This window comes from Bidens hawaiensis, unplaced genomic scaffold, assembly GCF_021521415.1.
Source record: "Bidens hawaiensis isolate Kalapana, Puna unplaced genomic scaffold, B.hawaiensis_p1.1 tig00028169_1, whole genome shotgun sequence".
Lineage (NCBI taxonomy): Eukaryota > Viridiplantae > Streptophyta > Magnoliopsida > Asterales > Asteraceae > Bidens > Bidens hawaiensis.
The window spans coordinates 109,173-133,009 of NW_027494583.1; the positions used below are offsets into that span (position 1 = coordinate 109,173).

The following is a 23,837-nucleotide window of genomic DNA, read 5'->3' on the forward strand; positions in this document are numbered from 1 at the left end:
TTAATTTGTTCTATTCGATTATAAATTCTTAAAAAAAAAACTGATATTTAATCTTTTGCTCACTTCACTGGATGAAACTAATTCACATTAGGGAACAAATCCGTGATGATAAGGTTCGTTTCACTGGATGAACTAAAATAAACACTATAAACTGGGTGATTGTGACAGTGATGGTGGAGATGATGGTTTGTGGGTGGGTGGTGGTGGTGCTAGATATGGCGATGGTTGCCACATAAGCATCTATAACTAAGTTTTTGTGTCACGTCAAAAAAAAAACATTTAGGTTAGACTTTGTTGAAAAAAACTTGGTAAAGGAAACCAAGTTGAAAATTGGGACTATCCTGATACATATTTAAAGTTGAGGTTAACCTCAACTAATAGGTTAAAGTTGAGATTATTAAAATCCAATTTTACTTAAAAAGAAAAAATTATAGGGACTCAATGATTAAAGAATTTGATATAAATAGATGAAACAACGAAATGACATAGACTCAAGCAAAAATTAACAGTAAAGATTTATATAAACTATAAGATTACATTATACAAAAAGCATTAAACAGGTTATGTTATATATATAGGTAAAGAATTATGATTTCAGTTTCAAAAGTATTTAGGTATAACCACGTACAAGAATGTATTGGCTTGTAAGGGTTAACGTACAAACGTGGGTTGTAATAGACCATAAATTAAATCAATTAAATAAGTTATAAGCTATAAGAAATCAACTAAATAATATACAGTAGACAAATAAAAGTCATAAATTTGAATGTGTCGGGTGTTAGTATTTACAATAGGTCCGGATTATATTTATGTGAGTAAGGGCATACACATATTTTCATCTATCTTTAAACTTAAAATTACACTAAAAATTATTATTTTTTTCTTATACATTTCAATTAATTATGTTTTTTTATACCTTTATCATTATATTTTCACTCTCATTCGCAAAAGATCACTTTAAGAAAATATTAAAAAAAATATAGAGGGTGAACAATAGTTTTTCAAATATATAAAAAATTATTATATTTTTTCTCCTTTTCACTCAAAATACCTTAAACCACTCCTTATATTATAAAGAAACTCAGGCTCACGTTATTTGATAAATACGATATTAATGCAACTCATTCTTGGTGTACATATGTTGCGATTACACCCAAAATTTAAAGTTGGAATTATTTTCTAAAAGTACACCCCCACCCAAAGGCCATCTACATAGGTCATTCTCATGGATGTGTCGTGTAATTACACCCTTCTTTCAAAAAAAATAATTAAAAAAAATAAAGCCAAAAATATAAAGCCAAGATGACCAAAAAAATATTAGCAGTTTGGTTGGTTGCATCACTTACACTCGGTATAAGAACTAAAAGCGAAAACCAAAAATATAAAGCCAAGATGACCAAAAAAATATTGACATGTATTTTACATCGATTAAAAACAACAAAAATGAATATCGATAGCATTTCCAATAACGTCGATATCGGTGCTGGTGTTATTCGCTAGTAATTGGTTCGGTTCGATTTGTTTCATTACTAGTAACCGAAAAAATAAAGTTGTGTTTTATATCGACTAGAAGCCATAAAAACGAATAGCGACGTTGGTTTGATAATAGCAATAATAAAATCTTGGTGACTGCTCATTATTCAAAAGTAGGACTCAAGTAGAGCCCGCGTGTAAATCACATAAATGCAAACTGCAATTAACTCAATTTCTTGTATCTTGCTATTTAATTTCTTTTCTTTTGTACACTTGACACACGCATCTAACATCTCAACCACTATTTAATATGCTATATGTAGGTCTGTTAACGAATCGAACGTTTAGTGAACTGTTCATGAACAGTTATGCGAGAAGTTCGTTTATGCTCGTTTATTCAAAACGAGCGCACATGAACAAATATATTTGTATACATTTTATTAAATGAGCAAGCATGAACACATGTTTCGTTCGTTCATTTATATTCGTGAACGTTCGTTTATGCTCGTTCATCTATGTTTGTTTACATATTAATAGAAAATAGTTAAATATTATCTGGATGATAATCTTCTTAATGTTTTATATATATTCGTTTGTGTTCATTTAAGTGTGCTCGTTTATGTTTGTTCGTGTTCGTTCGATTCATTTACAAATCTAACCATGTGTCTCAAATTCCTTCTTACCGGCCTCTTATATAAAAAGGAAAACCTATTTATATATCTTCTCTCTATTATATGATATGAAAAGTTAAGTATTTTTTAGACAATGGGATAAGGTTTATGAAGACATCTCCCACGTACACAATATAATTGAATGTTTAAGTTAGAAAAATTGTAAGTTTTACTTGTTTTCGCCCAACCAAACCATATTAAATGCTCATTATTGAACCCCCTAGATCATACTTTGCCATATAAAACACTCCATACCCTCATGAAATGAAACATCCAAGTCCCCCAAAATTATATCTTCCAAAGAAAAAATGGAACCATCAAAAGACCAAAACTCCATTTACGACATCAAGATCTCCACGGTCGCACCGGGGTTTGTATCCGGACACGATGCGGCTCAGGAGCTAACCGCAATGGACCTAGCCATGAAGCTTCACTACCTCCGGTTCGTTTACTACTTCAAAGCCCCGACTTTTGATGGTTTCACCATCTTGAAGATAAAAGAAACTATGTTCAATTGGTTAAACCACGCCTACATCCCGTGTGGTCGGTTTAGAAGGGCAGACTCGGGTCGACCTTTCATCAAATGTAATGATAGTGGAGTGCGACTCTATGAGGCTAAGTGCCGCCTTAGCCTCGATGAGTGGCTCGAATCTGAAGATGATTCGAGGCACGGGCTTCTTGTTCCTAACCAAGTTCTTGGCCCTGATTTGGCCTACTCTCCATTGGTTTTAATACAGGTTTGCTTGCAAGTCTACCTTTTCAACTATATTTTGTTTTGAATAATCAACAAACTCATCACATGTTATTAATTTTGGGTTTGATGAGACATCCAAGTATCCAACTAACTATTTTAGAAAGTGATATGGACTAATATTAGCCACATTTATGCTATTATATATGGTACAAAAAAGTTTATATGTCTTTAAATAGATACGATAATAAGATTCTAATTAAACGTTTTAATACTATCGAAAGATAGATATATAGGCAACTGCTTTTGAAATACTATTAATTTACAATACTATTAATTTATAGACAAGTCAATGGCCATTTGGTCCATAGGCGCCAGCTGGGGTGGATAGGACTCGGTGACCTTTGTGGTCACGAGTTTAAATCTCACTTTCAACATAAAAATCTTGCTACTATTAACAGAGATGCCATTAAGCTCTCAGACATAGGCAAGTCAAGGGTTTTACGAGTTGTCGGTTCCCTCTTGGAACAGGTTGGTGCCATACTCAAGCGTCAAACTGACGATGGATGGTTGAAATCTGATATGAGATTTGGACACACTTGGGCTATGAAGAGGCATGTCACTAAGCCCGAGTTATCATAGTCGTTCAAATAATAATAATAATAATAATACACACATAGAGGCACAACCAAGTAGTAGAGACAAGTGTTACGAGACAAACATATTTAAATTTTGACACCGATAAAAAGGATTCATAGATGTAGTTGAAACATTGAGACAAACAAATAGACGTTGACTCTTTTTTTCTTTTTTTAGTTTTGTTTAACACGTTTCTAACGTTGAAAGTCATATGTACAGTTAACCGATTATAAATGTGGGGGCAAATCTGTTGGTATGAGTTGGTCTCATGTGCTTGGAGATGCTTTTTCGGCAATGAGCTTCATCAACCTGTGGGCTCAAGCGGTTGCAGGCCATTACCCGGCCCAACCACTCGCTATGGCCCAACAACAATACCAAGCCTATGATTTCCAAAACCCAAAGCCGAACCTAGACCCGCTCTCAGTTAAACGGGTTGACCCGGTTGGAGACCTTTGGTCTACTACAAATAACTATAAAATGGAAAAAATTTTCTTCTATATTTCAAAATCTGAGTTGACTCGGTTGCAAGCACAAATACGGGAGAAGAAAGTTGATCAACACGTTCCCGATTTTGAGTGCCTTTGTGTTGTGTTTTGGCTATGTGTCACAAAGGTGAGATATGGGTCAGAACCAAAGGTTGTGACCATATGTCGAAATGACTTGAGGAAGCGAAATAAAGGAATCATCACAAATGAAAGTCAAACCATCAGCGTGATCAAAACTGACACTCATCCAGGAGATTATGACCCGCTAGAACTAGTGTCCCTAATTATGAACAAATCAGATGAACAAATGAAAATTAAAGAAGCCATGGAGAGAGGTGAAGAGCTTCCCGATTTTATCATATACGGGGCAAATTTGACTTTTGTGGATTTGAGTGACGTCTCATTTTATGAGATGGAGGTGAGAGGACAAAAACCCGTTTATGTAAGTTGTTCTATCGATAGTATTGGTGATGAAGGTGTCGTTTTGGTTCTCCCAACACCAAAAGGTTGTTCTGATGGAAGAATCGTAAGCTTGACATTGCCAGAAAATCAAGTGCCCGAGTTTAAATCAGTTCTTAAAGTAGATTGGGGTGTTGCATAAACACAACTACGATTGGATGCATCTTGCGCTAATTTCTTGTTCGTAGTTAATATTGTGTGGAATAAAGTTTGTATGTTTATTTATCAAATAAGTTATTTTGAGTGCATCAAAGAAGTGTAACAAATATAAATTGATATAAATCGTCTTTGTTGCCAAAAAGCATTTATAAAATCACAAAATGTATAGTAAACCATGTTATAAATATAAAATTGTTAGTTGTGATTTTAGGGTTTTATTAAGCTCTGAATGTACACAAACTGTTAAAGAATAACAATTACTAGTGTTTGGTACTTTGATCATAAAACTTAAATTTGGTTTTCAAAATTTTGAATCAGGTTAACAAATAACAATTGGTTCGATTTTAGTTCAAGACTAAATCTCTATTGAGAGATTCGAATCAATATGGAATACAAATTCAAGTTATTTATAATTTTCTATTTTATATATATTCAATTGGTAGCTGGTCCCTATTTCAATTCCGAAACAATTGGAGGATCATAAATAGGTGACAACAATATTATGATCGCAACATATAACGAGGTACTAAAGATTGATGTGACCACACAGTTAAAGTTGAAGAACTTTGCACTAAATTATTTTAAGCTTTAAGCTTCCTTTCTTTAAAAGACAGCCTGTTTTTCATAACAATTTTAAGATATTATAGCAATGAGTCGGTTGTGAGACAAGTCTTCTCATACCCAAATATAAAATTATGTTTTATACTCAGTCTCACACTCTCACATTAATCAAGTACCCCTTACTTAGTATTTATATGTCATGTCGATTATTACGATAATTATCTAGAATACTTGTTTATGAATTTATGTGGTTAAAAAGGTACATGTTGAGATGCTCATTGCTAGAAATCCAATTTATAGACTTATATTCACTTCTACAACCGACTTGAAATACTAAAAACACAAGTACATATTTAGCAATTCAAACATTTTGATAATTTCAAGTTTCACAAACTTATTTGGGTACACATTCCGGTGATCCATGAACCAATTAAATTCTAAAACTTAGCTCATACTTGAATACATGTACTATAACTCTTGTTAAACATTTTATGTTGTTCCTATGAAATTCAGGGTTTTTTATTTTCATCCTTAAATTTGAATAAGTACACGGTATTTCTTCTAGCTTTCATAAGATGCAAATGCTTGATATGTTTATCATGTCAAAAGAATAATCAATCGGGCATTTGTAGTATTTACCAAAAGGCTTTGGTGCGGCGGTATTGGTGCCCTCTTTATTCTAAGGGACAGTGCCGGCCCTTAGGGGGTGGGTGATCGACGGCCTCCCGGCCCGACATCTTGATAGGCCCGTTTTTTTATTTTTTTTTAAATCATATGTACTTTTATGAAAAGTTATATGTATTTAGCTAAAGTACATAACAACTAATTTGTCTTAGTAGTAAAGGGATATGATTCTCAACCAAAAAGTTGTAGGTTCTAGTCTCATTTGTGACATGAGTTAGCATATTTTTATACAAATGTTTTTTACACCGCTCAAATCATAACTAAGTATACACATTTAAAATTAAATTGTTTAAATCCAACAAACTATTCATTTTACTTGAGGCCCAAAAGAAATTCCGTCTTCGACCTAAAATATTTTTTGCCTTCTCGAAGCCGGCACTGCTAAGAGATTAGGGTAATTTGATCTTGACGATGAGGTATTAGTTGGATTTAACATTTATGGCTCATAAGCCATTAAAGAAAAGGTACTTGTAATATTTATGGTGACATCGATCACACACGTCATGTTATTTAAACCATTAATGGATTTGTGATATTTGTAGCGACATCTCTTACATATGCATGTTACCATTAGTTACATACACCCACCATGTTAAAACCATGCATGTTTCCATAGGTAGATCATATGAGACAAGAGCTAGGAAACAACAAATATAGATAGAGTATTCATTGCTTCATTAGTTTATGAACGCTATTTGAAGTCTGTTCTTGATAATTTTGAATTATTGAATTTCTTAAGCAACTTTCTTAAAAACATGGGGAAGGTTCATGTATAAAATGATTTTAATATGAGAACGTATGAAACAATACCAATATACCAAAAATGAGAACGTAGAAAACAATATCAATCTACATAAACAATGTTTTATAATAACAAAAAAACCCTAATAATAACAACAAAAGAATCAAAATTAGTAACAAAATAATAACAACAAATACTGATAACACCTTGAAAAACCTAATAATTACAACAAAATGTAATTCAACAAATATTTATAATGTCTTATAATTGGAAATCAGTAAATACGAACACTTACAAAAACACATCTAATAATAAATGTAAGTTGGTTCTCATGGTTTTCATATTAAAAATAATTTGTATTTGATCCTGAAAATAAAAATAAGTTCATGTAACACTGAATTTTTATCATATAATATATAATTGGCTTATTTGAAAGTAACTAGTGGCATACAACATGTATGTTGCAGTGCAACGGGGACGCAACGGAAATTTGATCCGAATCGGATTAATTGTTACGATATTGATATTGTACATGCATATGTCATGGCAATGGAAAATAAAAACCGTAAAGCTATAGATGTAATATGATCAAGAGGATATATGTAAATGTGCCCCTCACGCTCAGGATTTCCTGTCAGTTGTATGTCGGCAGTGGAATAGGGCAATGTATGTCGGCAGTGGAATATCGGGCCATCCTCAAATACCGGTTGATGGTACCACTTTTCCCGGTGGATGACCCGTGTCCCGTATGCCGAAAGGCTTGTTTGGATTCTTTTGGGGAGAATGCAGTCCATTGCAAAGAATTACCGGGCTTTAAATATCGACATGATCTGGTTCGAGATGTGCTTTACGACGTCCTTAAGCGGGCCGGGATCTCGGCAAAAAAGGAAGCCCCGGTGAACTTCTTAACCGACCCTTTAGATGGGAGATCAACCCTACGACCCGCTGACATTCTTGTTTTTGGATGGGAAAAAGGGAAGCACGCGTGCGTTGATTTGACAGGTGTGTCCCCCCTCGTTGGGCTACGGGACCACGGGTTTGTGGTGGGTCATGCGATAAACAAGGCAGAGGCGGGTAAAGTAGCTAATCACGATAAAGCTTGCCTTGAGAGTCAGCACGTGTTCATATCGTTTGCTTTTGACACCTGTGGCACTCTCGGCCTTGACGCGGTTCAGTTCCTTAAGCGGGTTCAACAGGTGGTCAGCAGTAACTCCGCCCATGCTAAAGGGAACGTTGTGTTTAGTAGGGTAGGGTTTGCTATTCAGAAGGGGGTAGCGGCGCAGCTTGTTGCCCGTCTATCTGCCGTTAGTATGTAATTGTCCCGGTGTAAAAGTTTATGTATATTTAAATATTAAAAGTATAATAAACAACATAATATAATATAAAACCATGCAAAACATTTTTTTTTACTTTTTAAGTAAAAAACAATCATTTATAATACATAAAAAGAAATCAAACTATAAATTAAAATAAAAAAAAGGAAAAGCTAGGATCACAACTTTCACTATCATGGGTCACAAAGAACTTCATTTGTACTTTTTGCTTCCTATTTTTTATATATAAAAATATGATACACATAAAAACCAATAAATCTATATTGATGGTTATATACTTCCACCTGTCACTGCAACTATTATGTGGAGAACTAATGGGTTGGGGTTTGGTCCAACTGGCAAAGTCATTAGACTTGGGCGTTAATGTGGTGTTCACCAAAGACGGATATAATGTAATTTAGCTGTTTAAAAAAATTGAAGAACTAATGCTTTTGATCCAAGTTATGGTAAATTAACTAGTTAAGAGCAAAATACAAAGAATTGTGGGTGGAGTAAACTTAGGGTTGAAACTTTATGCAATTTCTATGTACTTGTTAGTTATTCGTATTCTTTCTGAACTAAATTAATACATCTTTAACTTATATGATCAGAGTTCGGATATTCCCATTCTCTTGAGAGTGGACAATATTGGTTAATCATCAAACATGCTGTTTGCTATGTCCCATACGTCATTGTCATCTTTCTTATATTAATAGAAAAACATGCTTATTTCCCAAAAGCGTGGATAATTTGTACGTAAGGCTATGTGTAGTTGAGAGCTATAAAATAAGCGTGGATAATTTGTACGTAAGGTTATGTGTAGTTGAGAGCTATAAAATGAGGGAGAATTTTCGACACGTGGCGTCACGTAGGGATAGGCTTTTTTTTCCTAAATACCCGTACTCGTACTTGTTCAATACCCGTACTTGTACCCGCACCTGTACCTGTACGTGTCTATCGAGTACGGGTATGGGTACGGAAATTTACTGATTTTAGGTACAGGTACTTTCGGGTACAGGTACGGGTATTACGGGTACTGTTACCCGTTTAGAATATGTAGGGGTTTTTATTATGTTTCCAACACTTATGACTTAACTTTCAAGCAAGATTTTCAAAACATAATATATATTAGTTGAATAAGTTCATTCTCAATTTATATGCGTGTATTCATATATTGTGTATTCTATATTTTTATTTCATGTTTGTGTAATCGTGTATAACATGTATTAACTTTCTCTCTTGTTTTTATATAGAAATTGAGGAAGCAATAAACTAAAAATAGGAAAATGAAATGAATTTTATATTATGGCTGATTTGTTTCATTTTTAGTTTTGGTATTATGTTTCGGTTGCGGTATTACGGTGCTGATATTATAGATAATTGATTGTTGGTATCGTACCGTTACTGATACCTAGTTTAGTGGAGATTTTTTTTAAAGAACAAAGAGGTACCAAAGCGAGTACCGTACGCAAAAGTACATGTACCGGTACCCGTACTCGTACCATATAATTCGGGTACGGGTATGGGTACCAAGATTTACTGATTTTAGGTACAGGTACGGGTATAGGTATGAGTACGGTCTCGATCTCATCCCTAGCGTCAAGTCAGCAGAGAGACTATTTTTATTTCATGGGTGTAGTGGTGTTCAAGCCAAAAGTCACCCCATTGAATAAAATGATATTTTTTCTAACCCCAACCGGCGAGTCGGCAACAAACTAACCCCCCCCCCCCCCAACTAATCGCCCAAATATCGCCGCAAGGGTGGTGTTGTAAGTTGTAACCCCTCGTCGCCCAAAAACCCTCTAACTTATCACCTACTATGCATACTCTAATAAGGGGTTGTTCCTTTTCAGCACTTTGCTGATTATGTTTGTGTAGTTGGTTTTGTTTAATGAAAGTAAAGATAAAATAATTATTGATAAAAGTAAAGATAAAATAACTTATATAGTTGCCTCCTTTCGTTATCATTGTTCTCCGTTTCTGGTCACTCCTCAATAAATGACCATGTGTTGGTTTCAGTTATTGCATGAATAGCTCACATACAAATAATCCAACTCAATAATTAAAACGTGAATATAATATAAGATTAATCATGAATTTGGTTGTTACATATAGAAACTAGTCATGCATGTACAAGTACAACTACCCATATATTTTGTTATTACATGAATCCAAATTCTACATAAATTGATCAAGTACCACCAATTGCAAACATTCTTTAATGAAATTAGATAGAAAAACTATCAATCAGCAAGACAGAAGTCAAATCAATATCATGATAACACTAACACATGTCATCTATTTCTAAACGATAAGATTAGTTATCCAGATGTAATAAATTCTAACTACTTTGGGTATTATGAAAAGAAAGAAACCAGAAGATGTTTGATGAACCGTCGTTGTTCATGTTTAAATTGGTTGAAGACATTAAGGCAATTTTATTTCTTTGGGTGAGTACTACGTTAAGATCACGGGCCTTCTGGCTTAATGATAGATCGGTTGCTTCTCTTATGAGAGGTCACCGGTTCGAGCCTTGACGCCTGCATTTGAGGCCCAGGTCGCCTCAACGTTTTTGAAGGCCTGAAAGTCTAAAACGAACTACAATGTTGAGGCATTTTCCAAAAACTATTTGATGTAAACCCTCCTTCTATACCCGAGCTTGAGACCGGCAATAATAAACTAATAAGTTTATAGTTTGTGGAGTTAAAAATTTTAGTTTTTTTAATTATTTTTTTGTGTGTAAATATATTTAAATGAAATTTACTATTCTTGCTTTATTTGATACAAACTGTTAAATTGAGAATTCATAATCAATCAAGTTATTAAAAAAATTCAAAGAAATATAAGCAACTCCTAAATAATCACAAAAAATAGTTAAGAATAAAATTAACAAGTTAAAATATACATTCTTATAATTGTGTTCATTTTTATTTAACATTTTAGCAATAACTATTGATATTCACTTTTGGTTTTCATGATCTTGTTTTAGATAAATTTGTTCATTTATAATAAAAGAGTTGAAAACTAAATGAATATAACGCAGTTACTGTGTGTATAGTTATCTTTAAATATTATTAAAGCAATACAATGTGGATATATGGCCTTCAACTAGGCTGTTTACATGTGCAATCTAGTCATTAAATTACCATTTTCAGAAGCTCTAATATTGTGCCATGTTGACCAAACACCAAAATACTTATTTAAACTTTAGTATTTTCCATAAAAATCATTTTAATATCTCTCTCTCACTCACTCTCTCTCTCTCTCGGCTAATAACTCCACCATCCACCATCTTCTATATTCTGGTAATGTAGATCGGGATTAATCGTTTTCCGGTAAGGTTATATATTATACTCTAATGACCAACAATGTTATTTGATTTTCCGGCAAGGTAATATTTTTTTCCGGTAAGGTTTTCCGATATGGTTTATATATATTTAAATTGTTATATGATTTTGTAATAATCTTTTTAGGTTGTATATCAAAATCCAAGATTGAATTGATATTTTGAAGTTTTTACGATTTTCCGATAAGGTTTTCCGGTAAGATTTTTGTTTTTCGTTTTTGTTTGTATTTAATCTCTATCTCTCTCTCCCTATCTCTCTCGGCTTACTAACTCCATCATCCACCATCTTCTATATTCCGGTAATGTAGATAGATATTAATCGTTTTCTGGTAAGGTTATATATTATACTCTAATGGCCAACAATGTTATATGATTTTCCGGCAAGGTTATATCTTTTTCCGGCAACATCGTATTTTCTTCCGGTTATTGTAGATCTAACCTTTTTATCTTTGTTTTCATTGTTAACTGATTTTTTTAAAATCAGTTTAGGTTCTAAATCAAAAACGGCGATGAAGCTAATATTTCTACGTTTTTACGTTTTTCCGGTAAGTTTTTTCGTTTATGTGTTATACCTATAACAATGGTTGTTTTATATTTATTTGAAGTTTTATATTTTCCTGTTTATTTCTTTCACATGTTGTTCTTCTAGGTTCTAAATAAAAAGTTTCATCAATGGACATTATCATTAGTCTTTTCCGGTAAGGCCAATAATAAATTATAAATCAGTGGTTTAACATTCCATAACATATAGCATTACCGCGATTAATTTTTTTTTTATTTCTAAAACGATTACAATTTCGAATTTTAAATTCCAAATTTAAGTTAAATTTGAAATTTGTAAATGGTAGGTCAATATTCCATAAAGTCTAAACTTACCATCATTACAATTTATAATTTTCTAAAACGATTTGATTTAAAAAGTTTAAATTTCCAAATTTAAATTAAAGTTGATTTTTTTATTTAATTTTTAGTCAAACGTTTAAGTTGGTAAGTTAAACGATTTGATTTAAAAAGTTTAAATTTCCAAACGATTTGATTTAAAAAGTTTAAATTTCCAAATTTAAATTAAAGTTGATTTTTTTATATAATTGCTGGTCAAACGTTTAAGTTGGTAAGTTAAACGATTTGATTTAAAAAGTTTAAATTTCCAAATTTAAATTAAAGTTGATTTTTTTTATTTAATTGTTGGTCAAATGTTTAAGTTGGTAAGTTAAATGATTTGATTTAAAAAGTTTAAATTTTCAAACGATTTGATTTAAAAAGTTTAAATTTCCAAATTTAAATTAAAGTTGATTTTTATTTAATTGCTGGTCAAACGTTTAAGTTGGTAAGTTAAACGATTTGATTTAAAAAGTTTAAATTTCCAAATTTAAATTAAAGTTGATTTTTTTTATTTAATTGTTGGTCAAACGTTTAAGTTGGTCAAACATTTTTAAATTGTCTGGTCAAACAATAAAGTTGAATTTAACTTTTAGTTGAACTTTTTAAATGGTTGATTAAACAAACATTCATAATGTCTAAAATTACCATCACTAAAATTTATTATTTTTAAAACGATGTAATTTAAAATTTATAAATTTCCAAATTTAAATTAAAGTTGAATTTTATGAATTACTGGGTAAATATTTCATAGCATGTAACATTACTACGATTAAAATTTATTATTTGTAAAACGAATATTAATATTTAATTTTCTCATTTCAGGTTATGTTCCCAACTTGATATAGCTAATTTCATGGGTTGAAGATTTGTTGATAAGATATCTTATTTTTTGTTTAATATTGATGTATATTTTTGTTATTATTCATGTATTTATGTATTTTTCACAATTCATGTAATTTATTTGATTTTTATATAATCAATCATATATAGTTGTTGGTTTTATCCATTTAATATATTTTAATCAGAACCGATGTATTAAAGAAAATTTTATTTTTGTATCTTATATTTATCTATTTATTAATGATAATCTCTATAATTTACAATAATTATTATAATTTTAGTAATTTTGTTATTATTAATTCATTACCTTTTTCTAATTAGTTGTTACATCTTATTTTGACAGAAATAATAACATTTACACCATACCAATTTTATATTTCAATATATTTGAATTAAAACATTATTATGTTATTATATTGTAAGATACATTATATTTTCTATATATAACCAATTACGTTATATATGGAAAACCCAATAAATAAGTTATAAAGTTTTCATGATTTTAATTACAAGATATTTAAACTTCTTTTATATACGGAAATTGACCAATTTTTCAACAAATTTTTAAAGGTTTTATTTAATACTCTCCGTAATTTTAAACTCATTTCAAAATCTTTTCATAATTTTTTTAAGGTATTTCTAAATTAATTAGTCATATTAGTAAAATTAGAACATATTTGATTTTAATATTTGTGATTTGGCATTAACTAGAATAAGTTATCATTTTAATATTCAAAAAACTGATCGATTGTTAAACTAAAAATATTTGCCATAATTGTAATGTAATCTTACTTTAATTTACGTGAATATTAATTATTAATTAATACTAAAATAATAACCGTGTTATTTTAGAACACAATTTTCAAATTGACATAATTTCTAATAATTAATACTTAATATATCATAAATTAAATAACCGTTTTATCATCATTTATTAATATTATTCGGCACATATGATTTAGTGAATATTATTAAAAATGACAACTTTTCATAAAATATTAATGTCACTTTCTATTTCAAAAATTAAATTAATCACATATTAACTTCTTATTATTATTCTTTATAGTAGATTCAATTGATTATGAGATTCCACACCCGAAACATAAGTTTTTTTTTATATTCACCCTTTTAAATTTGGTTATGTATGTTCAATATTTTTTTTTTTGAATTTGTGTTCACAAAATATTAATGTCACTAAATTTCTCAATAATATATAAATATTTTTATCCATTTTAACTAAAAAGTTTTTTAAACATAATATAAATCTTCTAATTATAACATGCAAACAATTTGATAGTCTAAGTCTTCATAATGTTTTCAAAGAATATTAAAAATATTTTATAATTTATTTCCTATATGTTTGTATTTTGTTTTCATTGATTTTGCATCATATTTTTTCACCTTTAATTATTTTCAAAGTCAACATAAAATTTTTTAATATTTCCAAAGTTATTTGAAAATTCATTTATTGTAAAATATTTTTAAGTTTTCCAATTTTAACAAAATATTAATGTCAGTGATCATTTAAAAGTTTGTTTCAAGATTGGTCAAAAATCAAACTAAATTTCATAATTTTTTAAAGTTGACTAATTCCAATATTTTTATATTTTGTAACTATTTTGAAAATATTTCAAAACATGTTGTTTTAGAAGAGTATAAAATTTGTTAGGTATAAAATGACGGCAAAAAAAGGTTTTTATATTTCAATATATTTAGTGACAAGTTATTCCACCCGCGTGTCACGCGGGCCTATACCCTAGTATAATCAATGTCTTTTTAACATGCATAAACCTAGAGTTGCACAAATATGGTTTTTTAAATACCCGGTTTCGGATATGGAACCGGGTTCGGGTTTTGGAGATACCCGAGTCGGGTCTTCGGGTCGGGTATAAGACCGAGTATTCTAAAACCGGGTATTTTGATACCCTATTTCCATGTATTAAAAAAACCCTACTTTTGGGTTTTTTCGGGCTTTTTTTCGGGTACTTTTTGGATATAGATTGGATTTTTTTAAGGGGTTGCAGTTTTTAGGAGTATTTTTCAGGTATAAAAACCCGACTCCGGGTTTGGAACCGGTTCTGTTTTCGGGTATTACCAGGTACAAATCGGGTCCGGTTCGGATACGGGTTTTGGTATTGAAATACATACCCTATTCGTACCATACGGGTAGGGGGTTTGAGTATTAAAAACCCGGGTATAAATAAAACGGTTCCGTGTTTTTTTCAAGCCCGATTCTGGATTCGGTTTTTTATGCACCCCTACATAAACTTATAATAATAAAGATATATACAATAACTAGGTTATAAACCCGTATGATTCACGGGTTTAAGTAGATAAATTTCATTGGTGCAAATATTTTCATAAATAAATAGGCCGCAAATAAACATTATCAGTTAGAAACACCCTAACATATGGCTAGCTATGTGTATATTTATTGGTATTACAAATAACTAATAACACTTCAAGTTAGTGCAAATACTAAACAAAGTTTCATAATCCATACATGTTTATAGATTTAGTCACCCAAATCATACATAATAATACATAATACATATTCAATAAGCAAGTATTTTTCAACGTTCGTCTTATATATGACGTAACAGAATATGAACACGTTTAGTGCATTAAAATAATTTATAAGCAAGATTATATGATCATTCTATTTAGAAGTATTATAATTTTTATACTAAAATAAATATAAAAAAGGCACAAGATGTTATATAAGTCTAAACAAAAGTTGATACTTAATTAAACAAAATCTAAAGAGTCAAATATTAGCAACCAAATTCAAAAGGTCAACCAAGAAAACAACCAGATTTAAAGTCTAACTTTCAACAAAAGTAAAATACCAAACTGAAAAGACAAAAAATTAACTTAGTAAAACACCATAGATAAGTCTTTCAAAGCTGCAAAAATATAATCATTTTCTTCCTTTGAATAAACAGCTTGGAGAGCCAATATTGGATTTGATTCAATGTTTGGTTTGCATATTCACTCGGAGTTTTGTGCACATCATAAATCTCAATTAACTTACGCTTCAAATCCGAATGGCCACTTGATTCTCCAACATCTTCTCCATGCAACAAACCATTCCCATTAATTGAAAAAAGTTTGTAAAATAAGCAAACTCTTGTTATTAAAATAACATAATATATGCATTATTTATTGTTATAATATATAACATAATACCTTGAAATTCATAGTATCTTGAGAGTCACTTCCAACGGATATGTTATTGAAGGAATGTGTAGGACAAACCTACATAGTAAATTAAAATGGATATGTTAAATAATTAAGATACAATATAAATCAAATATATTCAAGTATTTTTTTTATTGATAACATTTATATTGAAAATGTACAACTATTACCTGATCCACATCAAACTTTGCTTCTAGTTTTGAGATAATATCTTCATTCAACTTGTTAATAGCGAACCACTTATAATTGTTAGTAATGTTGTAGTATGTAATATCAATTTTGAAAGTATTTTTTTCTCCAACCAACTCATCCACTTCAGGAGGAACCATGTTAAGAGTATCATCCTATAATATAAATTGAAAAAGTTAATAAAAGCATAAAACAATTGAGGGAAAATAAAATACCAGCAACAATAGTTTAATAGAATTTAACCTCAACAGCTCTATCAAGTAATTCTCCATGATACTTTTTAAACAACTTCCTTGCCTCACGAATCATGATCAAACATTCTGAGAGAATCAATACCGGTACAATCTTGTAACTGTAAAGGAACTCTAAACCTACAATATAATTAAAATAATTTAACTTGCAAGATGAAAAAAACTAATAAATTTGAATTAAGTAGTTCACACCAATAACTTGTAATGGAAAATGAAAAACTAACCTTGGAACAACTGAGATAAAGTGGCATGCTTCTGTAAGGCACTGAATTAAATGATTTGCCTCCACACCATCAGTTCCATAATTTGTGTCACTTACAATCAACATTCTTGTGACCCTTTTGTTACATCTGCTACAAGCATTGTAGTACCACTCCAGAGCAGGTAAGATACTTATCACAATACCCATAACAATAACAGACTTAACCTAAAACATGAAAAAAAAATAGTAGTTATATTCACATGCTGTGAATACAATATGCTTTAAGAAAATACTAACAAAAGGACTTACCTCTTCTGATTTGTTGACCTGGTCTATGGTGTTAAAAACTGTTAGGGTCAATAAATCATCTTCAAGCGTCGGATTCGCCATATGGAGAACAGATGGAGGTAGGTACGAATTATAGTTCATGACGATTTGAAATTGTAGCATTTCTTGTCAACTGCAATTACAAACGTGCAAAACCAACATAATCAGTTAGCCTAAAAATGTGCATAAAAACTGCATAATAGCAGTTTTAAACACTTTTTTTTAAATAATAAATTGCATAAAAGAAGATTTAATTTTGTTAGATACCTAAATGTGACACACTAAGATTTAATTTTGTTAGATACCTAAATGTGACACACTATGATGCCTTAATGTGGATATTTTAAATAAAGAATAAATGTACATTGTGTAAGGTAATGCTTATCACACACTACTCGAGTTTGGGGATTAATAATTCCCATCACAACTTTGATCACATCTTCAAAAGTCAACTGAGAGCTTTTGAACTCCCCTGTAACTTAGATTATCATGTTGAAGAAATTTGATTCTGCAACAATCAGTCACAATTGCAAATCATATACTAAAAAAACAATCATTTTTCCCATCTTAAAGTAACTAAAAGTTGACCCATTAGTAAAAACTTTCTTAGACCAATTAAGTAAACAAAATTAAACCGTAATGAAACAAAAAAAAAATTAACCATTTAATCGGTTAAATTTGACAAGATTATAATTAGAAATTATGTATTTCCTGACAAACACACACTATGCATTTGTCATATTGATAACAACTGACTACAATTTTTCACTTATTAATAAGAACACAATCAAAGTGTAACATGACAACAATTAGCATGATCAATGATATTGAATATAACTAAATCAAATCTACTTGAATAAAAACAAATTAAGAATAAGTGAGCTCCCATGTTTATCAAAATTCGTATCATTAAAATCTGAAATTATGGATATCAGAGAACATCAATAAAAATGGAAGATTCAGTGATTTCTATCTACATAAATTAAAACAGACCCGCTTACCAGAAATCTGTGACGATGAAAATTGGTCGCGAGCAAAGGAAGGAGGCGGTGGTATTGTGTGGCGATGAATAGAAGGGGGGTTATGGTTAACGGAACAATTTATTTCATCTATAAACGTCTAAATTAAGGATTATGAATTGCCTTAAATGTATATGGAAGCAATTTATCTAGAGCAAGGAAGAAGGAGGTGGTATTGTGTCGACGGCTGTAACACCACGTCTTTTACCCTATAAATTTAAGCCTAAATATACTAACTTAGAAAGTATAGGGACTAAAAATGCAAATTCTAAAAATCTTCTCCCACTTCGGTACGCGACGGGGTAACAATCAACCCATCGCATAGCGCGATGGGCTTGCTGAGTCAGTGGACACGTGTCCAACGACGTGTCAACACGTGGCACGATATGACAGGCTATGTGTCACCACCGCATAAGGCGGCGTAAAATTGCGGCGCCGCGGTACGCGACAGGTCCCAAAGAACCCATCGTGTACCGCGACGGGGTCCGATTCCAGACTATAAATAGAGGGCTACGGGATTGAACCTATTCATTCCAAAATACACCTCTATTTACACACACATAGCATTGTAAAGCGTGCCCCGTTGCGTAACGAGCCGACGTGCTGAATTCTCGTATTTTGTGCAAGAAACGAAGTTATAATCAAGTAGCAATTGCTTAAGCGAGTAGATCAAGATCCTGCCTTTTTCTTATTATCAATCTAAGCATCCGAATTAAGGTAGGAGTTATGTTTAAGTTATTTATAGCTTAGACTATCAATCGAGGCTATGACCTTTAATTTTGATCATATTTTACAAACATTCATTCACAATCAAGTTTTCATAAAATGTTACTTCATGATTAAGTAATGTTAAACAAAAGATATATTTTGACGGGCATGTATTAACTGGAAGGGGGATATCACTAGTAGTAAGTTTCTTGCCTAAGGAAAAGTAATTCGCATAAATCCCAATCAACCGAGGGACCCGTTTACTTACCTGGAGAAACTTACCAACATGATAGAACCTATTAGGCCAAAGCATGCTATATCAAACGTCACATAAAACAAGTGTTTTCATTCACAATCAAAGATAAACGATTTCATGGTTAAGCTTAGCAATCATAGCTTAATCAAAACATCATTCAAGTATTTATACAAACCTATTGTGTATAGGTTAATATCATTCACAATCAATCAATCGATCAATCAAGGTTTTCAACACCAACGGTACAGGTGAATACGTTAACCTTTTCAATCAGTCAAAACATATTTATACTCGATAAAGATGAACGGGTGTTTGTCTTAACGAGTTAATAAAATTTCTATATGAGATCAAGTAATCTCTAAAACTTTATAATACAAAGTTGAAAATAAAGTCAACTCAGACCGAATACACATGTGTCTGGATCCAAACATAACCGTTTCGCCTAATCATTCTAAGGCTACGTGGCCGCGGGCTAATGGTCATAACTAGTCTCCCAGTAAGGGCTACGTGGCTCGGGAACAATTGTGTGTGTAGGGCAGTGGTACATAGACGAGAAGTAGAAATGCTTCTGCTGAGCTTGTAGAGAAAATTATATTTGTATTATATTGTCATTCAAATGTTTTATTGGGTCATACGTGTTCACCAGCATATAGCTGACGTATTTTTCCAACCCATTGCAGGTAATTAAGCATAAGTAGCGTTAACAAGGATTGGAGTCTTATTGAAGATAGAAGCGCGTACAAGATGGCTCCGTTTTTAATATAAAATCCTTGTAATATGAAAACATATCTTTTGTAAACCAATACTCGGGTATTTAATTCCCGAGTAAAATTTCAATGTAAATTAATATTATATTCAACCTAAAGTCTTCCTCTAAAATTAACCAATAAACTCTGATACATTCACAAAACAGGTACCAACTTGTGGTCACACGCCTAGGCCCTAAGTCGGGGTGTGACAACGGCGATTGAGGAGACAAAAGAAATTAGGGAGTAGGGTTTGATGAAGGTGAAGGTTATTTACAGTTGCTATGTTTTACTTGAGGAATTTTATTTTTTTAATAATAAATTATATTCGTTTTGTTTAATCCTTTTAATCGTCAAACATATATCGAAGAGCATGCCATTGTCAGAATTTAAGGGATGGGCTTTCTCTAGATGACACATGTCCAAAAATAGCTTTCTATTATTAATATAGAGATATCCATGGCATGGGGCTTTCCTATTAACTTGTGTCCTATTACTAAGTATTAACAAACAAGAAAGACCTACTTAAAAAGGCAAGATACATAACCCATATATTTGATAAAGGAGCCCCTAAAAATTGAAGGCATAAAGCAAAGGCCTAATCCGGCTGGCCCACTGTCTGAGGGTGATTTTACTCAGTTTATCAGTTGTTAAGGGTTTCCTTTTACGGGGCATTTCAAGTTGGACCTTACACTTATAATACCAGATAGGGGTGTTTTTTGGGTACGTTTTTTGGGTTTCAGGTTTTCGGGTCAGGTTCTTCAGGTTTCAAAGATTTAAATCTTGACCCGAAACCCAAAGCAAATCTCTCACGGGTTTTTCGGGTTTAGGTGTTTTCAGGTTGGGTTAATCGGGTTTCGGGTATCCTAGGAAAAAAACACACAAAACCAAAAAAAAATTATTAAAAACTACAATGTTAAAATTAAAACATATTCTTCTTTGCTTATAATACAAATAATAAACTAACATAACTTAATAAAACAATTCAAAACAAGAGTAAAACTAACTTAAACCATAATCATATTCAATCGGGCGTGACTTGTTTGTTCAATTACGGTTGCTAATAGTAATAAACGGAAAACATAAATTAATAATAAGCAATTGATCCATAATAGTTAGAATGATAATAATCGATTAGATTCAGATTCTTATAACTCTAATGGCTAAGACTTAGCCTATTATACATAAAAATATATTTAATTTCAAAACTAAAAGTTTATTCAAGTTTTTCAAGTTGACCCAAATCTTATAAATCAAACCCAAGAACCAACCTTCATTACTTAGGTTTGGGTTTGGGTTAGTCTTTTCTAGGGTTCGGGTTCTTCGAGCCGGGTTAGTTCGGGTACGAGTTTATCAGGTTGGGTTTGGGTAAAAGTCACAGCCCTAATACAAGAGGACCATTGAAATCCACCCCGTCAAATATAGTCTCAAAAAATGTGTTTATAAAAAGATTAGGATATGTAGTGCAAGTTTTAATCGAGGGGATGGGAAATTCTCAAAATAAGTATTTATGAAAAAACAAATTTCAAGTTTTATGTATTATTTTCTAAGAATTCCAGAAATATTTATTATAAACTAGTCGTGACAAGTAAATTAAGTTAACACACAATTAGTTTGCAGAGCCAATTAAAACATGTCATGTAAGTCCCGAATCTGGATCACTACAATATGATATCAACCAAACGAATATTGGTGCAGAATACCAACACTCGGTGATTCAAGAACACAAACAAGAACTAGTAAGTTAACACGAAGTTGCTTCAAAACACACGTATATTATCAAATACGTCGGGTGCTTAAGCACTTACAATACTTCAACAATGACTATGAATGAACAACCCTTTAACCCTATACATGAAATCTCTATATATAGGGACACTAACCAACTAGGCCGGCCCAAACAACCACCAAGCCCACCGAGAACACATAAGTGTTCTCGGTTTACACATTAACTTACAACCCAAGCCCAAAACAACTAGAATTGACACAGACTAAGCTCAAACCACAAAATTAGGCCCAACAATCTCCCCCTTGGTTTGTAGCTTAATCTTCAATCTTGCTCCATGTAATCAACATCAGTATCCTTCAAAGCACCTGCCCAAAACTAGCAACGAATGATAGTGGCTACCATACTTGTGAATTCTTTAGCAGCAGTTTCAAAAATTGGATCAGCAACTATCTGAAAATTACTAAGGGTGTGGATGTCTCTTTCTCCCAGCTTTAATAGGTCTCTTGGTTCAACAAATCGGTACTGACACTTTCCCTTCTCTAGCTTATTAATGACAGTGGCAGACACGCTATCATATATCCAGAATTTCATATTATCCAAGGCGCCATCTGGAATCTGGTCAGGGACAGGAATGTGAGTGGCTTTGTTTGTTGCAGGCCACATGACGTTTACCATAGTTTTTCCAGTCCTAGGAACTTGAACCCCTTTGGCTTTCTTTAGAAGGGATTCAGCAGTCTTCATATTCGGGAAGCCTCGATCAACCTCTCGTTTCAGGAAATTCCAGAACACAGTACCTCTTTTATCATTAGTTGGATTAGTGAATGGAGAATTGATTAAATCACTTAAATCCACTTTCGTCTAGGAGCCAAAATCTTTCATCTTCTTATAGTATTCGGTGACCCCTGACTTCCTTTTTACCCACCACATATTTTTGTCCGCATCAAAGCCCCATGATAGAACTCCCGATCGATCACCATATTTACTATTAAAACCCTTTTGAAATTCAATAACAAACATGTCTGGATGATCTGACGACTCGACATTCTGATTTGAGTTTTTCATCACCAGCAGCTTTTTCTTCCCCTTTTCAAGCACATTCTTCTTGATTCTATCAGATTTCTCCTTGGAGATGGGAGGGGCATCCATGTACTGTCGTAGTGATTCCGACTCATCAATGTTGTCAACGGGACGAGCAGTAGAACTATTTCCTTGGCTTACATTGGGTACTTTAGAAGCTATGTCATCACTGCCTTTAAATTCATCTCCAAACTTTTGAAATAGTTTTTGCTGTAGGTTCAGATATAGTGCAGTTAATTCTCCCATGTTGAACTGTAGTTCTTTGATCTTGGAGTCTTTATCAGAATTACCTGCCTCCAATTCCTGAATACGAACATCTTTGACTACCGAATCTTGATCGAGTTCAAAAACCCGACGCTGCAATGCACGAACATCAACAGGAGCATCTTCAAGAACCACACCTTTACCTTTATTCTGAAGATAACCTTCCTGCATAGCTAGAATCTGAGCTACCTTGTCTGACGTACCGGCGCTTAATTGACCCTGAGTGTCTGGGACAGAAGAACTGGAGGGAAGATCACCAGTGTTGAATTGTGGAATGTCTGTATCAAAGTCAAAATCATCACCAAAATCACTAGTCAGCAAATCATGGAATGATGGCTCATTAGTAGGTATATCTTGTTCATCTTGTGTTTCTGAAACAGGTATCTCAGGTTAGATTTGAACTGGGTTGGTTGTATCATTTGTTGTTGGTGTAATGGTTGTTTCAGACTCATTTATCAGCACTCCAGGCCTCGGATCTTTCTTTCTACGTTTTCGAGGACCTAGGTCTGCAGTTGGATCTTCAGCTATGTCTTCTTCATTGACTTCAGCAACAGACTGAGGAGGTTTCAGAGCAGTTGACTGTAATAAAGCTTTCACAGCTTCCAAAGCACTTAAATTTTCAGTACTTGTAGGGGTATCTGTCTGACGGTGTTCAGTTTCATCATCTTCATCATCAAAAAGTTCGAAGGTAGCAACACGCGGTTGAATTGGTACCGCATGTTCATCAGCAACCTGAGCCAACACAGGCTCAGCTTCTGTCTCAGCAAATCTTCCGAATTTCATCAGAGCATGAAGGCCCCGATAAACAATCTTGGCCCCCTTTCTGTTTTGTTTCATCAACCCAAACGTATTGGGTCCCAAAGACTTCATATTCAAGGTCTCAACAGATTTAATCAGTGCAGTATAATGAGAATCAAAAATCA

General features: G+C 32.4%; 2 protein-coding genes across 2 annotated transcripts; one reads left to right on the forward strand and one right to left on the reverse strand.

Annotated features, from left to right (window-relative positions):
* The first annotated feature begins 2,096 nt into the window (after positions 1–2,096).
* Positions 2,097–4,674, forward strand: LOC143576454 (protein ECERIFERUM 26-like). The gene is made up of 2 exons (XM_077060541.1): positions 2,097–2,881; positions 3,694–4,674. The coding sequence occupies exons 1-2, from the start codon at positions 2,453–2,455 to the stop codon at positions 4,558–4,560; spliced, it is 1,296 nt and encodes a 431-aa protein (XP_076916656.1). The 5' UTR covers positions 2,097–2,452; the 3' UTR covers positions 4,561–4,674.
* Positions 4,675–16,625: 11,951 nt separating this feature from the next.
* Positions 16,626–17,309, reverse strand: LOC143576455 (uncharacterized). Its single transcript, XM_077060542.1, has 3 exons — positions 17,098–17,309; positions 16,811–17,013; positions 16,626–16,706 (listed from the first exon to the last, which is right to left on the reverse strand). Exons 1-3 carry the CDS (start codon positions 17,236–17,238, stop codon positions 16,634–16,636), a joined length of 417 nt encoding a protein of 138 aa, XP_076916657.1. The 5' UTR covers positions 17,239–17,309; the 3' UTR covers positions 16,626–16,633.
* Positions 17,310–23,837: the final 6,528 nt, after the last annotated feature.

Excerpts from the sequence above, each read along its gene's own strand:
- LOC143576454 (XM_077060541.1), top strand. The coding sequence starts at position 2,453 with ATGGAACCATCAAAAGACCAAAACTCCATTTACGACATCAAGATCTCC. Across the intron at positions 2,882-3,693 it reads CTCCATTGGTTTTAATACAG|TTAACCGATTATAAATGTGG; the intron begins GTTTGCTTGCAA and ends TCATATGTACAG.
- LOC143576455 (XM_077060542.1), bottom strand. The coding sequence starts at position 17,238 with ATGCTACAATTTCAAATCGTCATGAACTATAATTCGTACCTACCTCCA. Across the intron at positions 17,014-17,097 it reads AGGTCAACAAATCAGAAGAG|GTTAAGTCTGTTATTGTTAT; the intron begins GTAAGTCCTTTT and ends TTCATGTTTTAG. Across the intron at positions 16,707-16,810 it reads TTTATCTCAGTTGTTCCAAG|GTTTAGAGTTCCTTTACAGT; the intron begins GTTAGTTTTTCA and ends ATTATATTGTAG.